Here is a 23829-nt window from a genome sequence, read left to right on the forward strand (position 1 = left end):
CTATCAGACATGTTAGATTCACCATGTCATACTTCTTCCAAACCGATCCTCCTCCATTGCGTTCTAAATAGGGTAGGGCTACCTACCAGGCTGATGAGGACAAACCATGGGATTATTTCTCCCTTGTTTTTTGTTGGGTTTGTTTTTTTTTTAAAATCTACATCTAATAAAATAACCTGTAGAACTCTACTCTGTCTCTATGGCCACCATGTTTACACTAGTAAACCCCATGTGGCTCCAGCCCTTTTGTTCACTTTATGCACTGTAGTTAGAGGAATCTTTTCATTTTTTAAAAAGCTGTTCATTTTATAGAGCCAGTATCCTAACAAGAGCCATGCTCTATGCTGAGTCATTAACAGGGAGCCACCCTGTCTCTCAAATGCTCTTTTTGCAAACCTAGAGGATTTGCACCATCATAGCAGTGTGTTTTTCAAATTGTCTGCTGGAAGCCACTAAAGATCTCAGGGGTAATTTGGTGGACACCTCTAGCATTCTAAAGAATGAATCAGAGAACAGTAGTAACAACTGCAGAAGCTTCTGCTACTTAGTGCTTACTTGGAACCAGGAGCAGTGCTAAGAGGCCTTGTCTACAAAAATTCATCCAAGATTCAAAACCACTGCGGGATAGGTAGTACTGGCATTGTGCATGACTGAGTAGAGCACAAGGAGTTAATCTGCTTGCCCAAACACAAGGCTGAGTACACAGTCAGGACTGGAACCCAGGCTATTTACCTATAGAGTACAGCTCTTACCACTCTGCAGCCTGCAGGTGTGGCACACAGAAGGACATGTGCTCCTCTATGAAATATATCTTTTAGTTACTGGGGTATGTTACCTGTATACAGGGTTGCAAGAAAGAACATATTTTCTTACGAAGGATGATGTCAAAAGTGTAGGAATCCCACTGAGGCAAACTACCCCTTTCCTTTACTGCCTCCTTCACGTAGAGAACTCAAAACATCCTTCGGAACTCAGGTTTAGGCATTTTCCAGAGGGAAGCAGACTCCCTCTTCTGGACTTCTAGACCCCCTGTTCTAATATCCCAGAACACTTTCTACATCTCCCTTTCATAAGAGATCCTGCACATGGAGCCTACTCATCCCCAGACCATCAGATCATCCCTCAATTGTACCCATCGCTAAGTCCCCAGCACCTAACACAGTGCCTAGGGTATGGTACATGTGGCAGAAATGAAATGAATGGTTTTGCTTCATGATTACTAAAAACATCTTCCATATTCTGTAACTAGGCTTGGGGAAAATAACCACTTGCTCATCATTAGAAATCACTTTTGCCTGGTGAGTAGTAAGCTGCTCAGAGTTTACTATCCAGGTGACTTTCTGGACAAGGCATGCAGAATTTTATGTGGATGCACTTATCCACTGTCCTCATTTCAGTCACTCTTGACACTACAGCTGATGGGGAAGCAGGACCTGGATACAACTCGAGGACAAGGCTGCAGCCTTCAGAACAATTATGGCCAGAAGCCCACCTGCTCTGCAGGGGGCACCTGGACTTTCCCATCAGAAGCAGCTATCAGGAGAAGGCACTGGATCAGGCCAAACTTCACAAGCTGAAAGTGTCCTTAAACCTGCGGCCTGTATTCATCAACTTGCCAAGGAACAGTAAAAGTTAATCTTTAATGGACTGCTCACTAGTGGGTTTGCTGCTCGTTGGCAAACATACACACCTGAATGGGGAAACTTTTCAAACCAAGTCTGTTACAGGGCAACCACCTATCCTCTGGTGTGGCTAAGACAGCTCAGATGACAGTGGAGCGTTCCACACGAATGATCATGAGCGCTATGCCCCTGTGCTCTAAGCAAGACCAGGCAGCTGGCTGCTGCTATGCTCTAGACAGAGTTTCAAAGGAAAATGTCCATCTTCTAAGAATATCTGTCTATGGTTGGCCTAAAGTCTGCTTTTTAAAACTAACTTGCGCAATCAACCCATGCTGAGATAAATTAAATAGATTCATTAAAAAGAATAAAAAGAAAATGTTGGGGAGGGTGTAGCTCAGTGGTCACGAGCATGCTAGGATGTGCATAGGCGGTTATGGGTTCCATCCCCAGCACTGAAGGGGGAAGAAAAACAAAGAAAACAGCTTTCAGCACTGTTCCCTAAAACAAGAAAAAATAAATCAAAGGAAAGAAAGAAACCTGACAAAGTTATTCTCAAAGTTAAACTTAGGGTGTGGCTAATATCAGTTATGAAAGTGGGAATGGATAAAAACTTATTTCCCTACACACAACACACACACACACAGAGAGAGAGAGAGAGAGAGAGAGAGAGAGAGAGAGAGAGAGAGAGCTAGTGGAAGTTTCCATTGTTTCCCTCAGTGCTGGGGATAGAACCCAAAGCCTTGAGCATACTAGGCAAACACTCCACTATGGGGCCATACCTTAGCTCCCCCAAAGGAGGCTTGAGGATGGAGGCAGGAGGTGGGGAGCCCAACAGCCTGCCCTGCAGCAAGGTCTGCAGAGGCTGGGATGGTCCAGGTCAGGCAATTCGGTGACACTGACAGACATGGTGAATGTGGAAAGGAGGACATGGGAATTAGCAGAGGAAGTGAGAATGCAGACATTCTGAGGAAGAAAAGGATGACCTCACACTTTATAATAGAGGAAAATAAAATGGCAGGGGTGGAGCAAGATCAGAGGTACAGGAAGGTGTGTGGAAGGAGGAGGGAAAAGTGAGGAGTAAGAAGCTGAGGGGCCATAGACGTCCTGGGACTCTGAGGTGTTTTGGAGCATCAACAGGAGAGCTGGTGGTGGTCTACCATCATTATTAGTGATGGCTTTGCTGTCACACACAGTACGTGTAGGGGGAGAGCATGTGCTGCTGACCATTTGGAAATTAGTAATAAAATCCTTAAGCCCTGGGTTCATCCCCAGCAGTGCTAAAAAAAAAAAAAGTCATTTGAGGAGAGAAAGAACCATAGAGAAATCTTCAGAAGTCAGATAGAAATAAAATTTCAAAGTGAGGCTCCTAACTTCCTCATTTCCAAGCTAGCCATAAGAATGTACATTTTTCATAGTATTCACCATAGCAATGTCCTGTCACATGGTGAATTTAATAGCAATCTTGGGCCCTGCAAAGGTTTATGGGTCCAAGAAGGGTCCAGGAAGTCTTGACTTGTCCAGCACACTGGTCAGGAACTCCGCCCCAATGGTTGAGTAGTGTTCACTTTAAGTGTGGTTCTTCCCTCCCTCACAATGGAACCTTGGCAAGTTAATTCAGCTCTTCCAAACTTTGTGTTTCAGTTTACATACCCATAAAATAGGACTAAAAATAGCACCCTTCTGGGTAATAAGGAGGATGGATGGAATGGGTTATGGAAATGATGTTCCTAGGGTATCTACTAGGATCAACACGCACTGCCCACAGGAGTAAGCTAACCAAGGTCTACTTTTCCCCTTAGAGGAGTCAGAATGATCACCACATCATGCAAGGAAATCAGGTGTGAGGACCAAGTCATGACAATGGATACACTGCAAACTAGCTACTGGAATGGAATATAGCAAGTACGGATATTTGCGGTTAGTTCAGCTCATTTCAAAGACTCTTACTGCATATGGACAGAGAATGGACAGTTCTTCCTTTCTTTCTTAAAGACTAAAATTTTTGTATCAGAGGAGTAGGGAAAGTGAAAGGAGATGTAAGTTACAGTATAAACATCACAAATGTCACGGAAGAAGAAAGCTAAGTAGGTGAGCTTGTCATCATGCTGTCAAACCACACCTCATGTAAGAGTGTGTCAGAAGACTCTGGGCTGCAGGGGAGGGCTGGGCCCCAGGTGCCAGAGTAACGTGGGAGGATCACAGGCTGGCAAGAGAAAGAGAGAAATCCCCAGAGGGCCCCTGTTGGTGAGGCAGGGCTGCTCTGTGAGCGTCCTCTCATGGCTTCAGGGAAAGGAGGTTTTTCTTCAGCTCTCATACAGCTGTGAGGAGAGAAACCAAGGTCTGACTTCTTTTAGGTATAGACTCTTACTCCATCTCCCAGACCCTGCTATTTTGAGTCTTAGGAAGATATCCACAGAGCAATTCAGGCACTAACTTCGTGCTTGAATCTATCACCCCTCAACTGCATAACCCTTAGCCCTGTTCTCTATCAGAAGCATGCTAACTTAGTACTCTCTTAGTGCACCAGATATGCACACAAGATAGGATCATCAAATTCAATCCTTCATGCTGGGCTTTCTTGACCCCCAGGGCTGACAAGAGCATAAAGGGGATGCCCTTCAGGGGACTGTCTCCCTGGCCTCAGCCAAGGACCTACATAAGGCAGAGGCCTGGCTCGTGATATACTCTTCCAAAGAGACATCAGCACTGCCCTGGCATGACTCATCACAAATTGCCAAGTCACTCTAAATAGAAGATTCTCAGATACACTGTTTACCACTTTCTCCAGAAATATAATTTATTTATTCATTTGCTCAAAGACACTTACTGTCTTGGTCTGGATTTCACCAGAAAGGAGAGCACAGAGCAGTGGTTATTGGAAGCTGCCAAATGCAGCAGAGCTGGAAGACAGAAAACTCTGGAAGGTCCAGCCTGACACCTGCAGGCAAGGAGCACCCCAGGGCCAGGCCAGCTCCAGGAGGAGGCAGGAGAAGCACCTTGTCTCTGACTTATAAGATGCACACCAGTTTCCAGGGCTGCTAAACTGTGGGTGTGATGCCAGCAGATCTGAGGTGGGGCCTTTAATTCTGCATTTCTACCAGGCTCTCAGTTTCTGCCATACCACTGGTATGAGGACCACACTTTTATGGCTAAGATGGATAATTTACGGCTTAGCATTATAATCGTCAGGGCTGTGGGGATGGTAGTACATTCACACTGGCTTTTCTACCACTGGCTGATGGCTGCTTCAAGGTGTTTTTATACTCAGGCACTTTCAGCAGGTGCAGAGAGAGAAGCAAACCTGCCTTCTACGGCTTCAGAAAGGCCATGGGCAGAAGCCAAGTCCACAGAAGGACTTCGACTAGCACCTGTTACACTTGCCAAGCACTGATATGCACCAGTCTGCTAGGGATGCAGCAGGGGAAAAAATAGCTAACATTCTCAGCCACTGTCAGCTTACTATTAAACCAAGTAAGTAGAAACAGCATCTCCCCAGCAACAGAGAGTATGAATGAGAAATAATGCCAACAAGCAGGATCAAAAGTGTCAACGTGGGAGGGAGTGCAGTTTGCAACTTTGGATGGATCCCTGAAAAGCTGACACTTGAGTAAAGATGTTAAAGGTTCAAGGGTGAACCCATGGATATATTAGGAAAGAATGTTCTAGGTAGAGGAATGAGCAAAGCTGGAGTTCTGGTGCACCTGGCAGATTCAGAAGAGGAAGCCAGCATTGCTAGAATACAGACAGTAGAAGCAAAGAGAGAAGTAACAAGGTCAGAGGGGTTGGAGCTGGCAGGTCCTCTTGGACCCAGCAGGTGCTTTGAGTGGTGTGGAATGTTACCGGGAATTGAACAGAGGACTTGACTTTGGGCTATGGTGCTAAGAATACACCTTAGGGAAGCAAGGGCATCATCAGCAAGCACAGTTGGAAGACAACTGCCAAATAAGGAATGGAACAGGCTGGGGTGGGACCAAAATATTCCTACTTGCTACATTCAGGGTTCACCAATTCCACTCCTAGCTAATTGAGAGGGCTGCCTTTGACCACTTCTTGATCCCCATTTCTGATTCCATTGGGTGATATGCTGTTCTTTGGTGCTCATGATGATAGTAGAGCAGACACTAAAAAGTCCTAGAATTATAGCTGGGATTGAAAACAGACCAAACAGGATTATGCACATTAACAAATCTGATGTGTGGTCTAGGGAAAAACAGCAGTCAAGGATTATTCCAAGGTTTGGGAACCAGAAAAAGAGACAGCCTCCATTGTCTGAAAAATCAATGATGAAGAAAAGACATTCTGGGAAAATATCCGGGGTGGAGGTGGATAGTGTAACACTGCATCCACCCAGTCAGCATTCAGGGGGAATGTCAAGAAAATGGCTAGCTTTGCAGACCTACAGGTCAAAGAAGTTGCCCAGGCAGGACATGTGAATGTGGGAGTCCTCTGCCTGTAGACTGGATGGAGAGCCCAAACACTCTCTGTTTCCTGAAAATATTAGCATTCTGTTACTGAAGAAAGAAAAAGAGAGCAAAGATTGAGGCCTGAGGCCTGAACTACCTCAGTACCTGGGGGATGGGGCATGACACAGAATCAGCAGAGGAGAGGCAAGTGGAATAGGCAGGGGGAGGAAGGGTACCCAGCAAAGCGTCTCAGAGAAGAGCACTATGAACACAGTGAGTGCGTCCAGTGCATGGGGATGAGGGGTGAGAACAACAGACTTGCTAATGTAGAATATATCGGAGACCTGGCTTTGTGGACTGAGAATGGGACAAAGGATTCATTGAAGGGAATTCAAGAGAGAATGAGAAAATGGACAGAGGAAGTAGAAAAAGAATCAAAGGGTTTGCGGCAAAAGGCAAGGAGAAAATGAGACAGCAGTTGAGACCAGAGGGAGAGCTAAGAGAGTGCTGTCTGTGATGGAGGAAATAATAGCAGTGCATGGGACAATGTGAATGATCCAACAGAAAAGAAGAGTCACTGATAACCCGGGAGAGAGGAATGAAGCCCCACATAGACGAAAGTGGGCTAGAAGGCATTCCTGATGCCTGACTTCAGCTGAGAACACAGTAGGTCATGACCCCAAACAAAACAAAATGCAGTGGAAAGGTCAACAGCAGACATGGTTGTTTCACCATGATTTGAAATTAAATCTGATTTTAGTCTTTTGTTTCTAAATTGGGTATTATTAAACATAGGTCAGAAGAAAACCATCCAGCGTTCAACTATGTTAGAGGTCACTCCCCCAGTGAATTCTTTAAAAGGCTGTTTGAAAGGATAAAACAATTGCTTTATATAATAATAATTTGTAGTTTGATAAAAATACATTTAGGATCTATTATATTTAATGTAACAGACATAGGGCCTCTAATGGTAACAATAAAAACATTCAGAAGGATATTTGCAATCTATATGTGGGGAATGTCATTAGCAGAGCCTGTCTTCTAGTACATTTTCCAGTGGTGTCGTATTATTTATTTACCCTATGTTATTAGAAAGTGAATAGTCACTAGCCTTCAATTTTCACATCAATTGCAGGAAAAAAGATTCCATTTTCTTTGCAGTCTGGAATTGAAATTGACTTAGCATCTCAGAACTGTCAAAAATTCCTTTTTTGAAAAGGTTTGCTTTACAGAGACTATAAAGTAGGTGTCATCCTTGACACTTGCATTCTATATTCACGATGCAGGTCTGTGGAAAAGAAACGTTAAAGAGCGTCAGAAAAGGTCTTAGAGAGGCCCAGCCGTCATGCTCTCTGCCTCCCCGGCTTCCTTTGCAGTCAGTTTCTGTGTGTGCTGGAGATGTCAGAGGGGCTCCACTGGAAAAGTGCTAACAAGGAAGAGAAGAATACTTGAAAAATATGATATCAGCTACCCTAGAAAGTCTTTGGTAACAGGTCAGTCTGACACTTATTTTCCAGTGTTAAAAAAAAAAATCAGGAACCTCTGTTTCAATTCAAATTTAAAGAAGCATACATTAAGTCTTGGGGATTTACAAATTTGTAACTTAGTCCGAGAGGCCTCCCAGGAAGTACATTTATAAAACAGGGATATTTTCTGTCCAGGTGACAAACAAGAAAACATGAAATTATACAAAATCTCTCTCTTCCAATCCAGTTCTTTCTTTTCATTACAGAGCATTGCTCCTGTGTTTCGTGTAGAGGTGTAGTTTTGTATATGTGTGTTTTAACTGCATTCCTCAAATGCCCAGAAAATTACATGAGTCACCGTTTAATTTTACCAGTGTGAACCTAGGAATTCACATGACAATTAGGCTCAAGTTGTAAAGTCTTCACACCCTGACATTTCTGACATGGCAAATGATCAGTGTTAGCATGCCTCTTCTGACACAGGTGAGGGGATTCCTAGGGCAGGCCAGGGTAAGGCTAGGCTAACCTGCTACCAAGGCTGAGTAGAGTTAAATTCTCCTTGAGACCACTCAAACCAATTCCATCAGGCCCTGTATTTTCAAAATGGTGACCATCTTTACATTTATTTCTTATTAGGATGCAATTGTAAGGGTCTTAGGCAAGAGAGCTAAGTAAAGTCTGTCTGGAATTCTGAGGGCCACGTGTAATGGAGGGATTGTGAGTTAAGGCGTCTTATAAGGCAGACGGTTTCAGTCTAAAGTTGACAGCCAGAGCCCCACCACATTGGCATTTGACTCAGAGGTGGAACACTTGGCTGGCAGACTCTAGAAACATTTCTGAAAGAAGTGTGCTCTCTCAACTTGTGGTCTCAGCAAACCTCAGGATCACTACTTGCAAAAGTAGTTCTACGTGTATGCATTGGCAGAATTGTTGGCTCAGCCATCCCGCACAGAAATTTATCTAGCCCTGCATTATTTTTTGGTCTAAATGCTATAGTCCATAAAGGAACTAACCCCTGCCAAAAAGACCCTTTCAAATTGGTCCACTTCGTCATAAATTTTTGCCCTTCTGTGCATTGTCTTCAACAGGTGACATTGCAACCCACACACCTCAATGCCTCTGTCCTGTTCATTCACCACCTGTTTGAACCCCTCACTCTACCATGTGACACAAGACACCAAACTGGTTGTAGTACTTTATATAATTTTGGAAATACTGACTCTGACGTCCAACTGATATGTGCTGGTGATTCTGAATATGCCAACAGTGAGGACTATGGTTTCCACTATGAAAAAAGGGGCAGATAAAAAAAAGTGATGGGAAAAAAACAGATCTCTGCCTTCTGAAGCTTGAAATCAAGATCAAAAAGTTCCAAATTGATTAGTATGGAAATTACTAAGCCATCAAAACTGCTGATGTCGTAAACAAAATTCGTCAACAGCCACTAGGAATTTATTGAAAGTAAATTTATTGTTTGCTTTAAAAAAAAAACAACTGTGCAACACGTGCAGCTCAAGACAGTTTTGAATCTGGTTTGTTGTTCATCTCTTCTCAGGCTTCAGTTTGGCAAGGCTAAATGAGAAACACGGTACAGACACAGGGTTAGTGAGCACAAGTGAGCAGCAACAACACGCACTCGCTATTCTCTCAAAACCCTACGGCGTCTCATCCAAGCTACAATGTGGAGTGTTAAGGTCTGATCTGGCACCTCATGTTCTGCAAGTGACTACCTTTTAAAAGGGGGAAGCCAGCAGTATATCCAATTTCAACCAATCCAAGTTTCAGGCTAAATTATCTATGCCCTCTTCTAGAATGGAGTAAAGCAATGCTGTAGAAGAACCCAGGTGACTATTTTCACTGTAATTGAAGGATTCAATTTTATAAGAAGGCAATATTACTTTTGCTCTAGCTTTCCACAGTGACAGGCTCTCAGATATCACATAGGGACAATACTAAGAAGTTAATCTCAGCCTGGTGTGGTGGTGCATGCATGCCTGTAATCCCAGCACTCAGGAGGTAGAGGGAGGAAGGTGGCACATTCAAGGACAACCCAGGCTACACAGTAAGAACCTGTCTCAAAACACAATAAAACAAAACAACAAAAGAAAGAAATCTGAGACATATGCACAGTAAGGTCACTTCTTCTAAGAACCTTCAGTTAGGGGAACACATAATTTTCCACATTTAAAGGACAATTCCAATTTTCTAGCAGAGCAGTATCAGGTGACATTTACATCAGGGTTGAAAAAAGGGGAGCACATACTTTTAAATTCTTAATGTCTGAGAAGACAGAATTTTATTATCTTGTTGATAATTTCTATTCAGAGATGGAAACTAAGGCCAAACCATGTTGCTCACAAATGCTGCTGCTTTTCTATAAAAACCACATTTAAATAACTGAACAACTGATCTCCCTCCTTCTAAAGAATGCATGTTGTTCCCTCTTACTGACAACCTGACAGAACTGCAGAGTTCTCAGAAATGTTTTATAGAATGAAATCTGAATAGCCAGGCATTTGAGAATCAGGCATCCACAAGCCTTGGGGTCAGACCCTCCCTCTCTACTGCACTTTGTGTGCAGAATGCTTACATACCAAGTCAAGATTACCTGTTTGGAAGCACACTCGGGCTTCTTAGATATAAAGCCATTTTAATCAAGGCAATAGGAGCCCTTGTGTGCCAAAGAAGATGCCGTATATACAAGAAGAAATTAATACAAACATGGGACACTTTATATTTGTTATTTCATTCCTTATAGATTTAAATTTGCAATTTAAACTTCCATGAAGGCAGCTTTGGTCTTCATATACTCCATAATTTATAAACAAAAGAGGGATTCATATGCCTCACAACACTCTTTCTTAGAGTTATTTATCAATAATCAAGTCATTTTGGTGACTATCATTCAATATGTGCAATAGAAAATCACGTGGTCTGTATAATAGTCTAAGACTGGAAATACCTACTCAACGTACCATCAATTTGCTCTGGTAGGTTTTAAAAATATGGTCCCTCTGTTTGGCTCTCAGATGTATTGAACAACAATGAAAAAATCAGACAACCTGCAGGAGTAGGAACTGTGCACGTGTGTGCTTGTCCATGTGTGCATGTTGCATGTGCTGGAGGAGACAGGCGGTAGGCAGATCAGACCTTGTGGGCCTCTTTTTGAAGGAAAACATAATTACTTCATCAATTAGACTAAAGAGAAAGGCTTCTATGCTGCTATATTTACCTAAAATGCTAGACTCTCCACTATCTAATGTCTCCTTCCCCTTAGCCTTTTCTTTTCATTATCTAAGCCACAAAATAGAAACAAAAACAACACACAGAGACATGCAGCTCCTTTGTACTTCAGGCCTGTACCAGTGCGCCCCGCTTGCACTCCTTAAACACTGCACTAAGAAATGTATATGCATACGCACGTGTTGATTAGGTTATTTCAAAGCAATGCTGCTCAGGAAATCACATGCTAGTCTCCTCAAAAGAACAAAGAGAAAGAAAGAAACAAATTTTAAAATCTTACTATATCCCCCCACGTTGTTTAAAGAAGGGGAAAACATAAAAGGATCAATCAGAAGGTTTATTAGTGTTAACTAATTAGGTCCAGTAGGTATGGAAGGTGGTTTAAAAATGTTTTTAAAAATCTAACAATGCTTTCTAAATACTAATGACACGTAATAAAGGTGTGAAAGAAGGATTAAGAACCAACATTGGAAAAAAAAAGCTTGTTTTATGTTTAATAAACTACAGTCAACTTATTTTTAAGGACCAGTATTTGGCAAGCTTCAATCCTAAAGGGCTGAATTCAGCAGGGGTTTAGCATGAGACAAAATGCAGCCATATCCAAGGGCACTAGATAAGATGCTGTGCCTCTCTCTACTCAGAGCTACACTGACACCCTCCGCCAGCTCTGTCCTGTGGGAGTCACAGACCTCCATGAGGCAAATACCCTCAGCATGACTGATTTTAAGCAACCAGTGCAATGTGACTGAACACTGACCTAGGAAGAGATGAACAATTAGCTCTATAAGTCAAGGTCAACTGACTCCAGGTACCCAGAAAAATGTAGGTTTCTCTGATTTTTCTTACCAGTCATTTTTAAATACTGGAAGAATATTAGCCTAATTAAAAAACAGAACAAAAAAACCTTTAACTCCTGCACCAGAATGGAGAATTCAATTTTCAAAAGCATGTAGGCATTTGAAATGTGTCAACTTCTTTATCATAAGGCTGGCTTTCAGTACAGGTTATAGAGTATGGGTTTAGATCTAGACACTGCATCATGTAGTATTTTGCAGGACTTTTGGTAGAAAAAGAATTGTGATGTGTTATCCTTCAGGTTTCCTCAGTCACTACTCCTCTGATCCTCAAATTAGAAAGCACTACTTTGCAGACAAAGGTAATTTAAAATTAATGTAATTCTAAAATACTAGCCATTCATTTATCTGTTGCTCCATAACAAGAACAAAATCCTGTTTCTATCAGATAAATGTTGGCTAGTGAATGAAAATGATCAAGCCATTAATTTTCAAGTCAGGAGAGCCTCTGAAAATGGGACTGGGCCACACATCTCAGGGGAGGCCTGCCTCCTACCTCTTATTCTCTAATTTCAGGGGGAAAGAGGTACAAATTCCTTAAGCCCTAACTGATGGGCAGAGCCTTATTCTGTGCCTTGGGTAGATGCCAGTTTATGAGCTTTCACTTTCCACATATGGAATGAAAAGGCCTCTGGCGAACACAGGAGCTATGGCAGTTTGAGCAATTTCAACCTGTAAATATTTTTGAACATGGAATATAATGAAGAAAGATGAGCTGACTGAAAATGCATTCAGAAGGAACAGTATAGAAACAAGAAAAACTCTAATGGAAAAAACTATGAAGATCCCAATGTTCTGAAACAGTGGGAGGCAGAAATGCAATTCCATCTAAACTAAAGATAATATTACTAATAGGCCAGGCTCTAAGTCTATGGTTTACTTCTTGCCTGCACTTGACTTAATTAGACATGTACAGAACACATCTGTTGTGCTGTGTAGCCAGAAGGCTGGATAGGGTTCCTCAATTCTCCAGGCCTGATGTATCTATAACGCCCTGAGTTATTGAGGTCAACCTAAGGATCGTAAATCAAGAGATTCTATGGAAATAAAAACTCTTGTTCACATTTTGCAATTAAAAACAAGCTAAAAGGAAGGGATTCATAATACAGGATAACTACTTTTTGAAAAGTCAAGGGGCTGTGCTGTATGTTTTTAATTTTAAACCATCATCTTGATATGTTTAGGGATTTAATTTATGGAACAATCAAGCAATCTTTATATTTAACATTAAATGCCTGAATATTATAAATCATCTTAGATGAACATTTATGGGGGAGTTTCAGTGCAACTTCTGAACAACTTGTCACTTTTATTGTATAGCAATGATTTGTAAAAAATGATATGCTAAGTAATCCTAGAGTATAATTTAGGGACACAAAAACAACTGTCAAGAAACAGCCAGAGTCTATGTTTAATGAAATCTTTACAGACTGAAGTAATAAGTATTAAATTAATCAACACAGCTTAATTGAAGCTCTATCTGTAACATTTTTTATTAGACTTGTTATTAATGAGCCTTTAAATGCTACCACTAACTTGAGCTCTGTGTTAAATTTAAATAATGAGCCATTGTTCCCACACAAAAGAGAACAAACACTGCTTTACTAGTCCTTTGTCTCCATGAGCCTTTTACTCTCAGGCAGAGGGAGATATAGAGTCCTTCCTTCCTCTTGGAGTTATTTACATGGTTGGCAAAATATCATCTTGAAGGCTGCTGAAATGGTCCTAAATAACTAAAGTGAAATCAGTAAGAAAGTAAAAATGAAATAGCCAAGACTGAAAAGGATAGAAGAATTTTTGGCTGACCTCAAAGATGTTTTCAAAGCTTTACTTTTTTATTAACCTCAAAGTCACATGCCACAGAGCGACAGTTCAGTCAACTGTGGACCACACATACAGGCGTATACCATGCAGCTAAGAATACAGCAGGTTATACTCTTTAGGTCTGTGTAAGTGGATTCTATATCTGCCCAATGACAAAATTACCTAAAGATGCATTTCTCAGAACACATCCCGTTTCTAAAACGACAGTATGTTTAGGGATGTTCTGGTTTTTGTCAGCAAAGACTTACCTGAACATGTCTCCCAAGCCCTTCAGCATTCCCTTCTTGGCTTTCATTTTATCCTTTTCCTTTTCTCTATCTTTTTTCTTCTCTTTTCCAGTCTTGTCCTTTCTCCTATCAGTCTTGTCCCCTTTCTCTTGGTTCCCATTCATTTGTCTTTCCAGGGAATGGGAAGGCTGGTCACTTGCTGTGGACACAGACTCTCTCCCTGATCTTGAACTTTCTTCTGTGTCTTCTTCCACTTGAAAGAAATTGGGGGGGAAGATAAAGAATACAGTGAATGATAGCAACAAAGTAAGGAAACTAAAACACATATGAGGGCATTCCTTTCCCCATTTTCTACAGTACAAGGGCCCTGAAATGGTCATGTACTGCAGGGATAGTCAATGGTGAACAGAATTAGAAGGGTACTTATGTGACATGGGTGACTCCTATGCACACATGGAGCCCACAGGGAGGTGTAGAATGGCAGGAGAGAAGCTGCTTCCTGGCAGGATGCTGCTGTGCAAATGGTAGCACCCTCTTGCTACAGAGCATGTGGGTGGCATTGAGGGAGGATCTGAGAGACCTCTGTGTGCAGTGAAGAACTATCAGGACCCTGTGTACTGTGTCTGCAAAGTGAAAAGAAAGAAAACATGCAGCCTTCCCCACTCACAGCCTTTCTTCTTAAGGACAGTGCAGATACGCTAAACTATACCCCTCACCAGCAGGCACACTGAAGTGAGCACAGGACTTCACTCCTCAGTCTCCCCGGTATGCCCAATATGATTTCATGGAAGAGTGAATTTTTTGGTTTATAGCTACAATGGATTTTCGTGGTCTTTGGGGTTTTTCTTTATATTGTTACTGTTTAAGGCCAACATGATAAGTAAATGTTGCCATATACATTCTGTGTTCTACTCCTCCATCATTCTGCATGCCTAGTTGCACAATGGCAGCTGAACAAAGGTGGATGGAGCTACAAAACCCAGTGAATCATTACCACTCTTTCCACTTTGGCAGGTAAGAGCTACTTAGTGCTAACAATGTGCCAGCCAGGAGACAACACTTTTCACATATGGTCCATGGCACTTCAATACAACATAGTTTGCACTGGAAAGAATGAGGGGCAACTGAAATAGGCTTCTACCTAATGGAAGAACTTTAAGATACTTATTTAAGTATTAAATAAGTATCACATAGTAATTCTCAGAAAACTTTTCTGGGATTGCTCACATACAACTGTCTTCCAAATATGGCTAGAATTATGGGAGTTTTGGGTTACTCCTTGAATTACAAGGTCACTTCTTTCCAGCATCAACAAATAAAATATGGATAAATGTTTTTGAGCTTTTAGGCTATAGAGCCAAGTAGGATAGTTAGGCTTCACCTCAATCTTTTGCAAAGAACTGATCTCTAAATCAAAGGAATTTTTCTTTAGGTGAAATTCAGTCTTGGGGCACTTGAAATATGAATAAACAGTACCAAGAGTATAAGACCAGCAAAAGCCATCCCATTGTATAAAACCTACAAAATCTGAGAAGAGATTATCAAATGATGGTCTAGTCATACCTAAGTAATACAGTTTTGTGGGTTTTTTAATGTCAGCTATTTAGCATAATACAAAAGAAACAAAGGTGCAGAATTCATTCTCTTGACACATTTGGTTACAAACATGAGCCAACATATTTCCTATCTCAGCAAGTTATGCCCTAGGTACTGCCAAAGAGCAGGCACATCACTGTCTAAATCTGGAAGGTCCTCTGGAGGTCGGGCCACCTTCTTCCATTTGGCAGTGGCACTCTCACAGTCAGGGGCTGCTACATCTACTTGATATCACTGCACCACTGAACTTTAGCAAGGCCTTCATGCATTACTTTGATCAACTCTGTTTGTGACTGCTCAATTCCACGCTTCACACGGCACGCATTTGGGTAATCTGTCATCCAGTCATCACATGGTCTGCCCAGAAGACAATTCCAGGAGTCAGTACTGCCTTTAAAACCCTACTGTCAATCTTCTGTGGTCATTTAATGCTGTGACTTGCAGCTCATATTGATGAACTCACTCACGGAACAGATCAAATGGGCACAGTGGACTCTGGACCAATGACTTTAGAAAAGCTGGCCTCTCCCTATACATGGATTATTGTGAGCCACCCTCCTCCAAAGGACACGGTGGTTCTTTAAAAATGTGCTTTTCTATGCTGGAGTGGCTCAAGCCACTAGTGCCTAGCAAGTGTGAGGTTCTGTGTTCAAACTCCAGTACCACTGCCTCCCCAAAATGTGCTATTTGGTCTTTATTAATATTTAAATAGTAGTTATACAAATTGTTAGAGGAAGCCAGTTACCACTTTCAAATTGACACAGTAAGAATCCATAGCTTTACAAATAATGCTGAGTTAAGGCAATAATTTTGTGTGTTCTACACAAAGCACCAGGCCAACTAGCCTGGGTGCTTCTTAAGTATATGCAGTTTTTCAGTTGAGAGCTCCCGGAGAGAATGCAAATGCAGCTTAAGCAATCACAGCTGTTTTGTCTGCTTGCAGACCATGGCTTCAACCATTTGGGGATGTCCAGAAATTCAAGTTAACTGACCAAATAGCCATGATTAGCAGCACCACTAACAACAGGTGTTGGCGAGGATGCGGGGAAAAAGGAACCCTTTTACACTGCTGGTGGGAATGCAAACTAGTACGACCACCCTAGAAAAAATTTGGAGGCTTCTTAAAAATGTAAACATAGATCTACCATATGATCCAGCAATACCACTCTTGGGGATATACCCAAAAGAATGTGACTCAGGTTACTCCAGAGGCACTTGCACACCCATGTTTATTGCGGCACTATTCACAATAGCCAAGTTATGGAAACAGCCAAGATGCCCCAGCACTGACGAATGGATTAAGAAAATGTGGTACCTATACACAATGGAATTTTATGCAGCCATGAAGAAGAATGAAATGCTATCATTTGCAAATGGATGGAACTGGAGAACATCATTCTGAGCAAGGTTAGCCTGGTCCAAAAGACCAAAAATCATGTGTTCTCCCTCATATGCAGACATTAGATCAAGGGTAAACACAACAAGGGGATTGGACTTTGAGCACATGATAAAGCAAGAACACACAAGGGAAAGTAAGAGGATAGGTAAGACACCTAAAAAACTAGCTAGCATTTGTTGCCCTCAATGCAGAGAAACTAAAGCAGATACTTTAAAGCAACTGACGCCAATAGGAGAAGGGGACCAGGAACTAGAGAAAAGGTTAGTTCGAGAAGAATTAACCCAGAAGGTAATGCACATGTACAGGAAATCAATGTGAGTCAACTCCCTGTATAGCTATCCTTATCTCAACTAGCAAAATCCCTTGGTCCCTCCTATTATTGCTTATACTCTCTCTTCAACAAAATTAGAGATAAGGGCAAAATAGTTTCTGCCGGGTATCGTGTGGGGAGAGGAAGGGGGGGGGTAAGGGAGGGGGTGGGGGCAGGGGGGAGAAATGACCCAAGCATTGTATGCACATATGAATAAAAAAATAAAAATTAAAAAAAAGTTCCATTTGTTCTCCAAGTCATATATATGACTATTATATATTGTATGTACACTTATATACATACATATATATATATATAAACTCACTCTTAGCAACTTTCATCTTTTTATCTTATGTATATATGATTCAAGAGAAGAAAAAAAGTAGAATCCTGGTTCATACTGAAGGATGCATTTTGTTTGATAGCAAAATATTTATTAGTTTCCATGGTGCCCTCTAGTCACCAGAATAACTACTATATTACTTATAAGTTTACTGTCAAACCATAATTGAACACTTTCCTTTCTTATAGTATGGACTCAAGATTAATGTATGAAAAAGTAAAGAAAGCATAAATAATTAAGGGAGGGGGTGGGGGGAAGGGGGGAGAAATGACCCAAAAATTTTATGCATATATGTATAAAAGAAAATAAATAAATAAATAAAGATTATCTGAAAAAAAAATCTCAAAATCTACTTAACCTAGGCCTACTGGTATACTGCCTCAATGGGAACTCCCTTTTACGCACAATTCCATAGGTCTTTGTACAACTGTTTACTGGTGAACTTCCTGTATGATATCGCAAGCAATCTATCTCCCATTCTCGATGGTTCTAAAACGAGGACTACCACGCAGAAATGAAATGAAATGAAAGATGACTGGTAAAACCTGACCAATGTCTTTTCCCAGGTACACTTTTATCCAACTTCTTAGTACCACCATTCTCCTACCTTCAGAAAAATGACGGCTCTTCTCTCATCAGGCCTGATATGACAAACCACAACCTAGCAACAGAACACCAGGATTGATCTACACATTGTACTTGGTTTACCTCTAATAGGATTCTGGTATATTTTTATGCTATAATTGTTAGTGCTGTATGTATCATCTAATAGACTTTACGACCCTCGACAATGTCTGAAACTATAAACAAAAAAGAGCTCAATAAATGTAAATGACTTAGTCTTCTACAGCAACCATTATCATAAATCATGAATGGAGTATTGGTAGCGATTCTGTTAGTTTTCTGCCTGAAGTTTTGGCAGAGGTTCAAGGGGCATATGCCTGCTCTTGGCTCCATAACAGAATAAATGCAGCGTCTTCACAACTCGCTATATGCTTAGGGCATGTTTCCTGCCAATTCTTTTCATATTCATAATAATTTTCTGGTGTATCTAATGCAACTTATTTTCTAAATTGGGTGAAACAGAGAAAGTATTAAATCATTTATTAACTTTGGGCTTTGTAACCTAATTTTATAAAATGAAAACTACCTTACTTTCCTGCCCCAAGCAAGCGGCTGTTTAAAATGCTACTTGCACATTTGAGAATTCTTTATGCTTGTTCTGAACATTCCAATTTAGATAATACATCATCAAAGAAATTCTACTGGGGGGTGTATGGATCTAACTAATCCCTTTGAATGCCAACTAATTAAAAATATTTAGCAATATGGAGTTTCATATGTACAAACATAAGATGTTCTTTTAGAGTATGACATTATATATGCTTCAAACTCAGAAACTATTCAATAGAAAAAAGAATTTTTCTTGTGTAAAAAATCATGAGTTTTATAAAAACTCAAACAAAGTGGTTACATATGTTTAAGTTTTGAAAAGATATATATACTCAAGGTCACTGTTATGTTACTCAAGTTCAAAGTTTTAAAACCCATCTTTTTATGTTTATTACTAGCTATATAATAAGGGCCATGAAATATTTTTATCTTCTTAAGCTAAGAAAACACAAAATATTCATGTAAACAATTTTTCAACTGAGAAAAGTTCTAGTTATACATCAGCAATACATGACTTGACCCATTGTGTTCGTACAGTAAATTACAATGCAAGAACTAATCATACACTTACATTTAGAAATTTTACTATTTTAAATGCTATATAAATTTTGATGTTTTTCTACTTTAATTTTGCTCATCTTTACAGATTATTTGCTTTCCTTCTGCAGATAGCCTGGACAAAGAAAGATGATTATCTCCTTCCAAACAAATAGAAAAAGCTAGTCTTGCCCACATTTCTGCCTGTTTCAATCTGCTCTATGCACTGAACTCTTAGCCTCCTTTCTGTGTGATTACCTATAAAGACAGGTACCTTTAAGTTTCTTTTTTTAAAGAAGGTAAAGCATGAAGCTGCTATTTGTCTTTAATGCAGCACAGTCATTCTGCAATTAAGACATACCTAATTACCATGTTTTCAACAGATGCAAATGTGGCTCAATTAAAATTCTAATCTGTGGTAGCTACTCGATTCTGAAAGGTATCATGTTAGGACTGGGTCACCAAGGAGTCTGGAAAAGAATGGGCACTTACATGTTAATGACTATGAAGAAAATGACTTGCTGTTTCAATAGAAGCTCAAAGTTCTGCAGCTTCTGCCTAGTATCACAAGAGTTTTACTGTCACAAGTTGACTCTGAGCCACATGGTCCTTAGTCATTTTTTTTTTCCAATGAGAAATGATGTGACTGTTGATACTGAAATGATCTATTGTTGATTGCTTACCCAAAATGCATTTCCCCCTTTCCTTTTCCCCACGGATCTCTGTGTTCAGGATTCTAGCCTAGCTTGAAGGGGTGATATAGTCCCTGTGATGTGTCTGTCCACAGTTATGAGAGTGAGAATGGCCTTGTCAGACTGAATGGACATACTCCATGTGAGGAACAATGACTCACTCCCTTCTGTTGGACATGAACACAAAATCAGAGCCCTGAACCCACTTTGTGGATGAGCTGAATTGTGGCCAGTAGAGCAGAAGGAGCAGAAAGATAACAGGTCTTTGATGATACTGCTGGTCTGTAGAATTAATAAATCCTAAGCTGTCCAACTATAGAACCCAATTATGCAAAGCAATGCATTTCCTTAGGCTGTAACTTGGTCCAAGTTGGATTTGCTATTAAATGTAGCTTGAAAGCAAGGGGGACATTGTATAAATCAAGCTTTAAAGCATCTATGGAAAAGCTACACCATTATTCATCAGTGTAAGATTTAGCAGTTAATGTCATTTTAGGCAGTTCTGGCAATGTTACTAGACTAAAATGAATTGTTCAAAAGGCATAAACAAAGAGATACTAAAACTAAAATGGTAACATTATTTTCTATTCGCCATTCAACAAGCAGTCTTCTTTAAGGGCAAGGCCTAAAGCACTGGTGAATATTTGTTGAGTGAATGAACAGAGAGACTAACATGATGCACTGTCACTTACTGCTGCTTATAAAGAACTACCTTAGGGATTAGGAAACCTTAATGATGCACAGATTCTCAGGCAATTTATAATTTACTTTGGGAAACAAAAGACCAAATGTAAACACCCCACACAAGAGGACTTACAGTCCTCATGAGTACCATCTGAAAGTAAGTTAAAGCAAGGTATTAATAATGGAAAATTTCACTAAACTTGGCAAACCCACTGGCCACTACCAATTTCTACTGAAGAATGTTAGGGAAATAACAATGCAATAGAAATCGATGAGGACTGGACTCCCAAGCGCTGCAAAGTCCTACGTAGGAACTGAGCATGTTGGGACATAAGGATATACTTTTGTTTCCTATTTTAGTTCACTATTTTGACTTTGAAAAAGGGAGGAAGAGATAAGAAATGAACAGCTAGTAATGCAGATGGCATGGAGTAACAGGAGCTGCTGTTCTGGACTCTGACTTTTAACATTAGAATGAGGAGCACTTGGCAAAGGAAACACTTAGCTTTTTTTGAACATTAAAAAAAATTAAATAAAACTACACACACACACACATGCTCACACAGAGAGCAGTCATGAAATATGAGGACGTCAGAAACAGATATTCTTAAAATATGGGATGGGAAAAATAAGTGATATAGTGAAGAACTGAGTATGATGGTAAATGGAGAAAAAGACATGGAGTAACCAGGTAACCATGAGTAGTATACCAGAGAGAGGCTTCAGAAAGTAGAGGAAAGTTCAAATAGATGATGCCCAAGACACTCTACTTTACAGAGAAAAAATCTCTCAGTAGATGTGGGTGGAGGGACAAAAATGACAGGATCACTGTTATGAAGAGTTTAAGACTGACTACCAGAAAACACTGTTCACCTTTGCTTTGCCTTCTAAACTTCTCTTATCCATCCCCTAAACAGAGTAGGTGAAGAGATCCCAAAGATGCTGGTAGGATGTCACCTGTGTTTATCCCCCTCCACTGTGCCTGCAGAACAGGCATAGTGAGAGTCATATTCTAACATCCAGCTCCTAGGTGGGATCCTGGTCAAATATTTACGTACTTTTCCTTCTAAATGTGGTTATAAATGAGAAAACTAAAACAACTTAGATGTGATTGTTCTATTGCATATTTTTGGTTAATGTTACTCAAAGAGATGGTAATAAAAGGTGTCAGGAAGTGAGGAAAATGTTGAGAAGCAGAAAATCTGAGCTACCTAATACAGTATGTTATTGTGTAGCTAATAAAACAATAAAATTGACCTATAACCTCTCACGTTACCTGATTTAATGATGTAAATTTAGTTTTTTCAAATCTCAAACTGCAAGCCTAACTTATGCATATTTTAAAGCAATGCTATTCTCTTATCTCCTAAGAATACTACATAAAAAAATAAAGCAAGCTACTAAAAGCAGTGCCCCCATGTTTGCAAAGTATAAAACTTTTCATATTTACAATTCTGAACTTGCTAGATCTTAAAATCAATAGGCACAATTAATAGATTTGTGGTTTTTCTGTGATTCATTTCCTCAACTCCAACAAAAAGCCATTACTAAATTAATAATAGGGCTTAAAATTTCTGGCAACTTTTAATTATGAAAAAAATGTGATTAAGTTTAAAAAAAAAAAAAAACAAAGCAATATTACCACATGTGCTTTCTTGGTAGCAGGAGCAACTGATTTACGATGGGGGATGCAGAACCACTAGCTGAGTGCCAGGCGGGGTGAGTGATTTGCATTGAAGGAGCAGATTGTAGATGCCTTGACCTGTCAAACACAGGTAGGGCCTCAGAGATAATGGGTCCCAGAATACAAAACTCCATCTTGATCCAGACAGACACATACAACATGGACTAGCCAGATGGATTAAATGAGAGAAAAAAACGCAGGCTTCTGCCATCTCCACAGGAAGAACGTAAGTGCTACAGGAGATGACAGATACCAGATACCACATGGATCCCACCCCAGTCTCTTGGACCCCAGTGCTGTGCCTATGCCATGATTTCAGTACTGCAGAGAAGAGACAAGCCTGTTCAGAGCCATGAAATACAGTCGCTTGGGAGGGGCTTGACCCAGTTGACAAGTGCAATCAACCATCCCTCTGTGCACATCTTCCTGAAAGGAGGCGAATGCTACCTGATAGTAAAACAGGAGACAGCATCAGTCTGGGTGACTCTGTTCCCCACCAGGCATCCCCACCTTTACTTGTAGCTTTTCAAGCACAGCCCCTCTCCACAGCAGCATTTACAGGGTGCCATGCATCCTTGCAGATCATCCAGTCTGACAAAAGACCGTCTGCTTGGACAATGGCCCTCTTTTCACAGCAGTGTTCAGTGGTGATACAGCACTTTAATTTCAACAAACAGCTAGAACTGAGTCACACCACAGCACATGAAAGAATCTTCTGCCCCAAGTGTCACTGGGCGGGACAGTGGAGGATAAGCTGTTGAGGAACTAGCCCACCAATGTAAGGATGCAGAGCAGGGACTCAGTGACACAAAGTGTCTGGAAAGATGGTCTTAAGAGACCCAAAGAGAAACCACCTGAGCCAGCTGGCCTTCTGTCTCATAACCGTTGGCATAAGAAGTCTTTTGTCTCGCTCATATGCATAGATAAGCTCAGGACTTTCTTGTGTTGTTAAGAAAAACAAAAGTTTTGCTGAGATACTGAAGGTCTGGTATGTGCCAGGTACGACACTGGTAGGTAAACAACCTTGCCATGCTGATTACACACTGAAAGTCTCTCTCTGTCCCCTCCCTTTCTCATATGCCAGCCGTGGTTAGGCAGGAGCTCACTCATCACTTAGATCTGACAGACACTCATGGAATCTTGTGATTTGCCAAGCCCTGTCCCTAGGGGTGCAGACAGGAGCAGATGTGGCTGTGTTTTCCTTCATGGACCTCACGTATGGTATGAGAGGTTTGCATGTGGGGTGGAGGAGGCTAAGTGGTTGTAGGGTCATGGGATGCTAACACTACAAGAGACCTCAGAACCTACCTGAATCACCAGAGCCAGAACCTGTTAAACATTTTCCTAGAAATTGCAAACTAATGTTTTTAAAATTTAAGATTTACACAGAACCCCAATGTATAAAAGTGACTCAAAAAGCAACTGTTGAGGTAGAAGAATGGTGCCCACAGGGAGAAGGGTGAAGCTGGAGGCCTCCTCCATACTCCCAAAGGTCACAACATGCAATTTGAAAATCAATGACCTAGTTGTTCAAATCTTCATTTTCACAAGGAAGATTAAGGTTTAAGGAGGTTAAGTACCTGGACCTAAACCTCAACTTGGCTCAAAGAAGGTAGGACAGCACACAGGTCACCTGAATCCCTCAATGTGCCCATTCCCTCTTTCCATCAATTCCAACAATTCAAATCCCAAACATTTGAAATTCACAATAGTTGCTTTGCGTTTCCTGTATTGAAGGTCCAGCAGACTGGTGTAAAATTTAATATTAATAA

At 40.7% G+C, this 23829-nt stretch overlaps 1 protein-coding gene across 37 annotated transcripts in view; it reads right to left on the reverse strand.

The window, feature by feature from the left end:
- The window catches only part of Pard3 (par-3 family cell polarity regulator), a 689221-nt gene that overhangs the window by 250584 nt on the left and 414808 nt on the right, over nucleotides 1-23829 (reverse strand). For 30 of the 37 annotated variants that reach the window (XM_074056357.1, XM_074056355.1, XM_074056356.1 and 27 more), the window contains one exon: nucleotides 13661-13892. In XM_074056357.1, coding sequence (XP_073912458.1) covers nucleotides 13661-13892 — 232 coding nt within the window. Of the gene's footprint in view, nucleotides 1-8926; nucleotides 9064-10466; nucleotides 10653-10691; nucleotides 10969-13660; nucleotides 13893-23829 lie in introns of those variants that run through there. The other 7 variants (XM_074056365.1, XM_074056364.1, XM_074056363.1 and 4 more) reach the window with 3 other exon arrangements.

Source organism: Castor canadensis, chromosome 15 (genome assembly GCF_047511655.1).
Source record: "Castor canadensis chromosome 15, mCasCan1.hap1v2, whole genome shotgun sequence".
In the NCBI taxonomy this organism is placed as follows: Eukaryota; Metazoa; Chordata; class Mammalia; order Rodentia; family Castoridae; genus Castor; species Castor canadensis.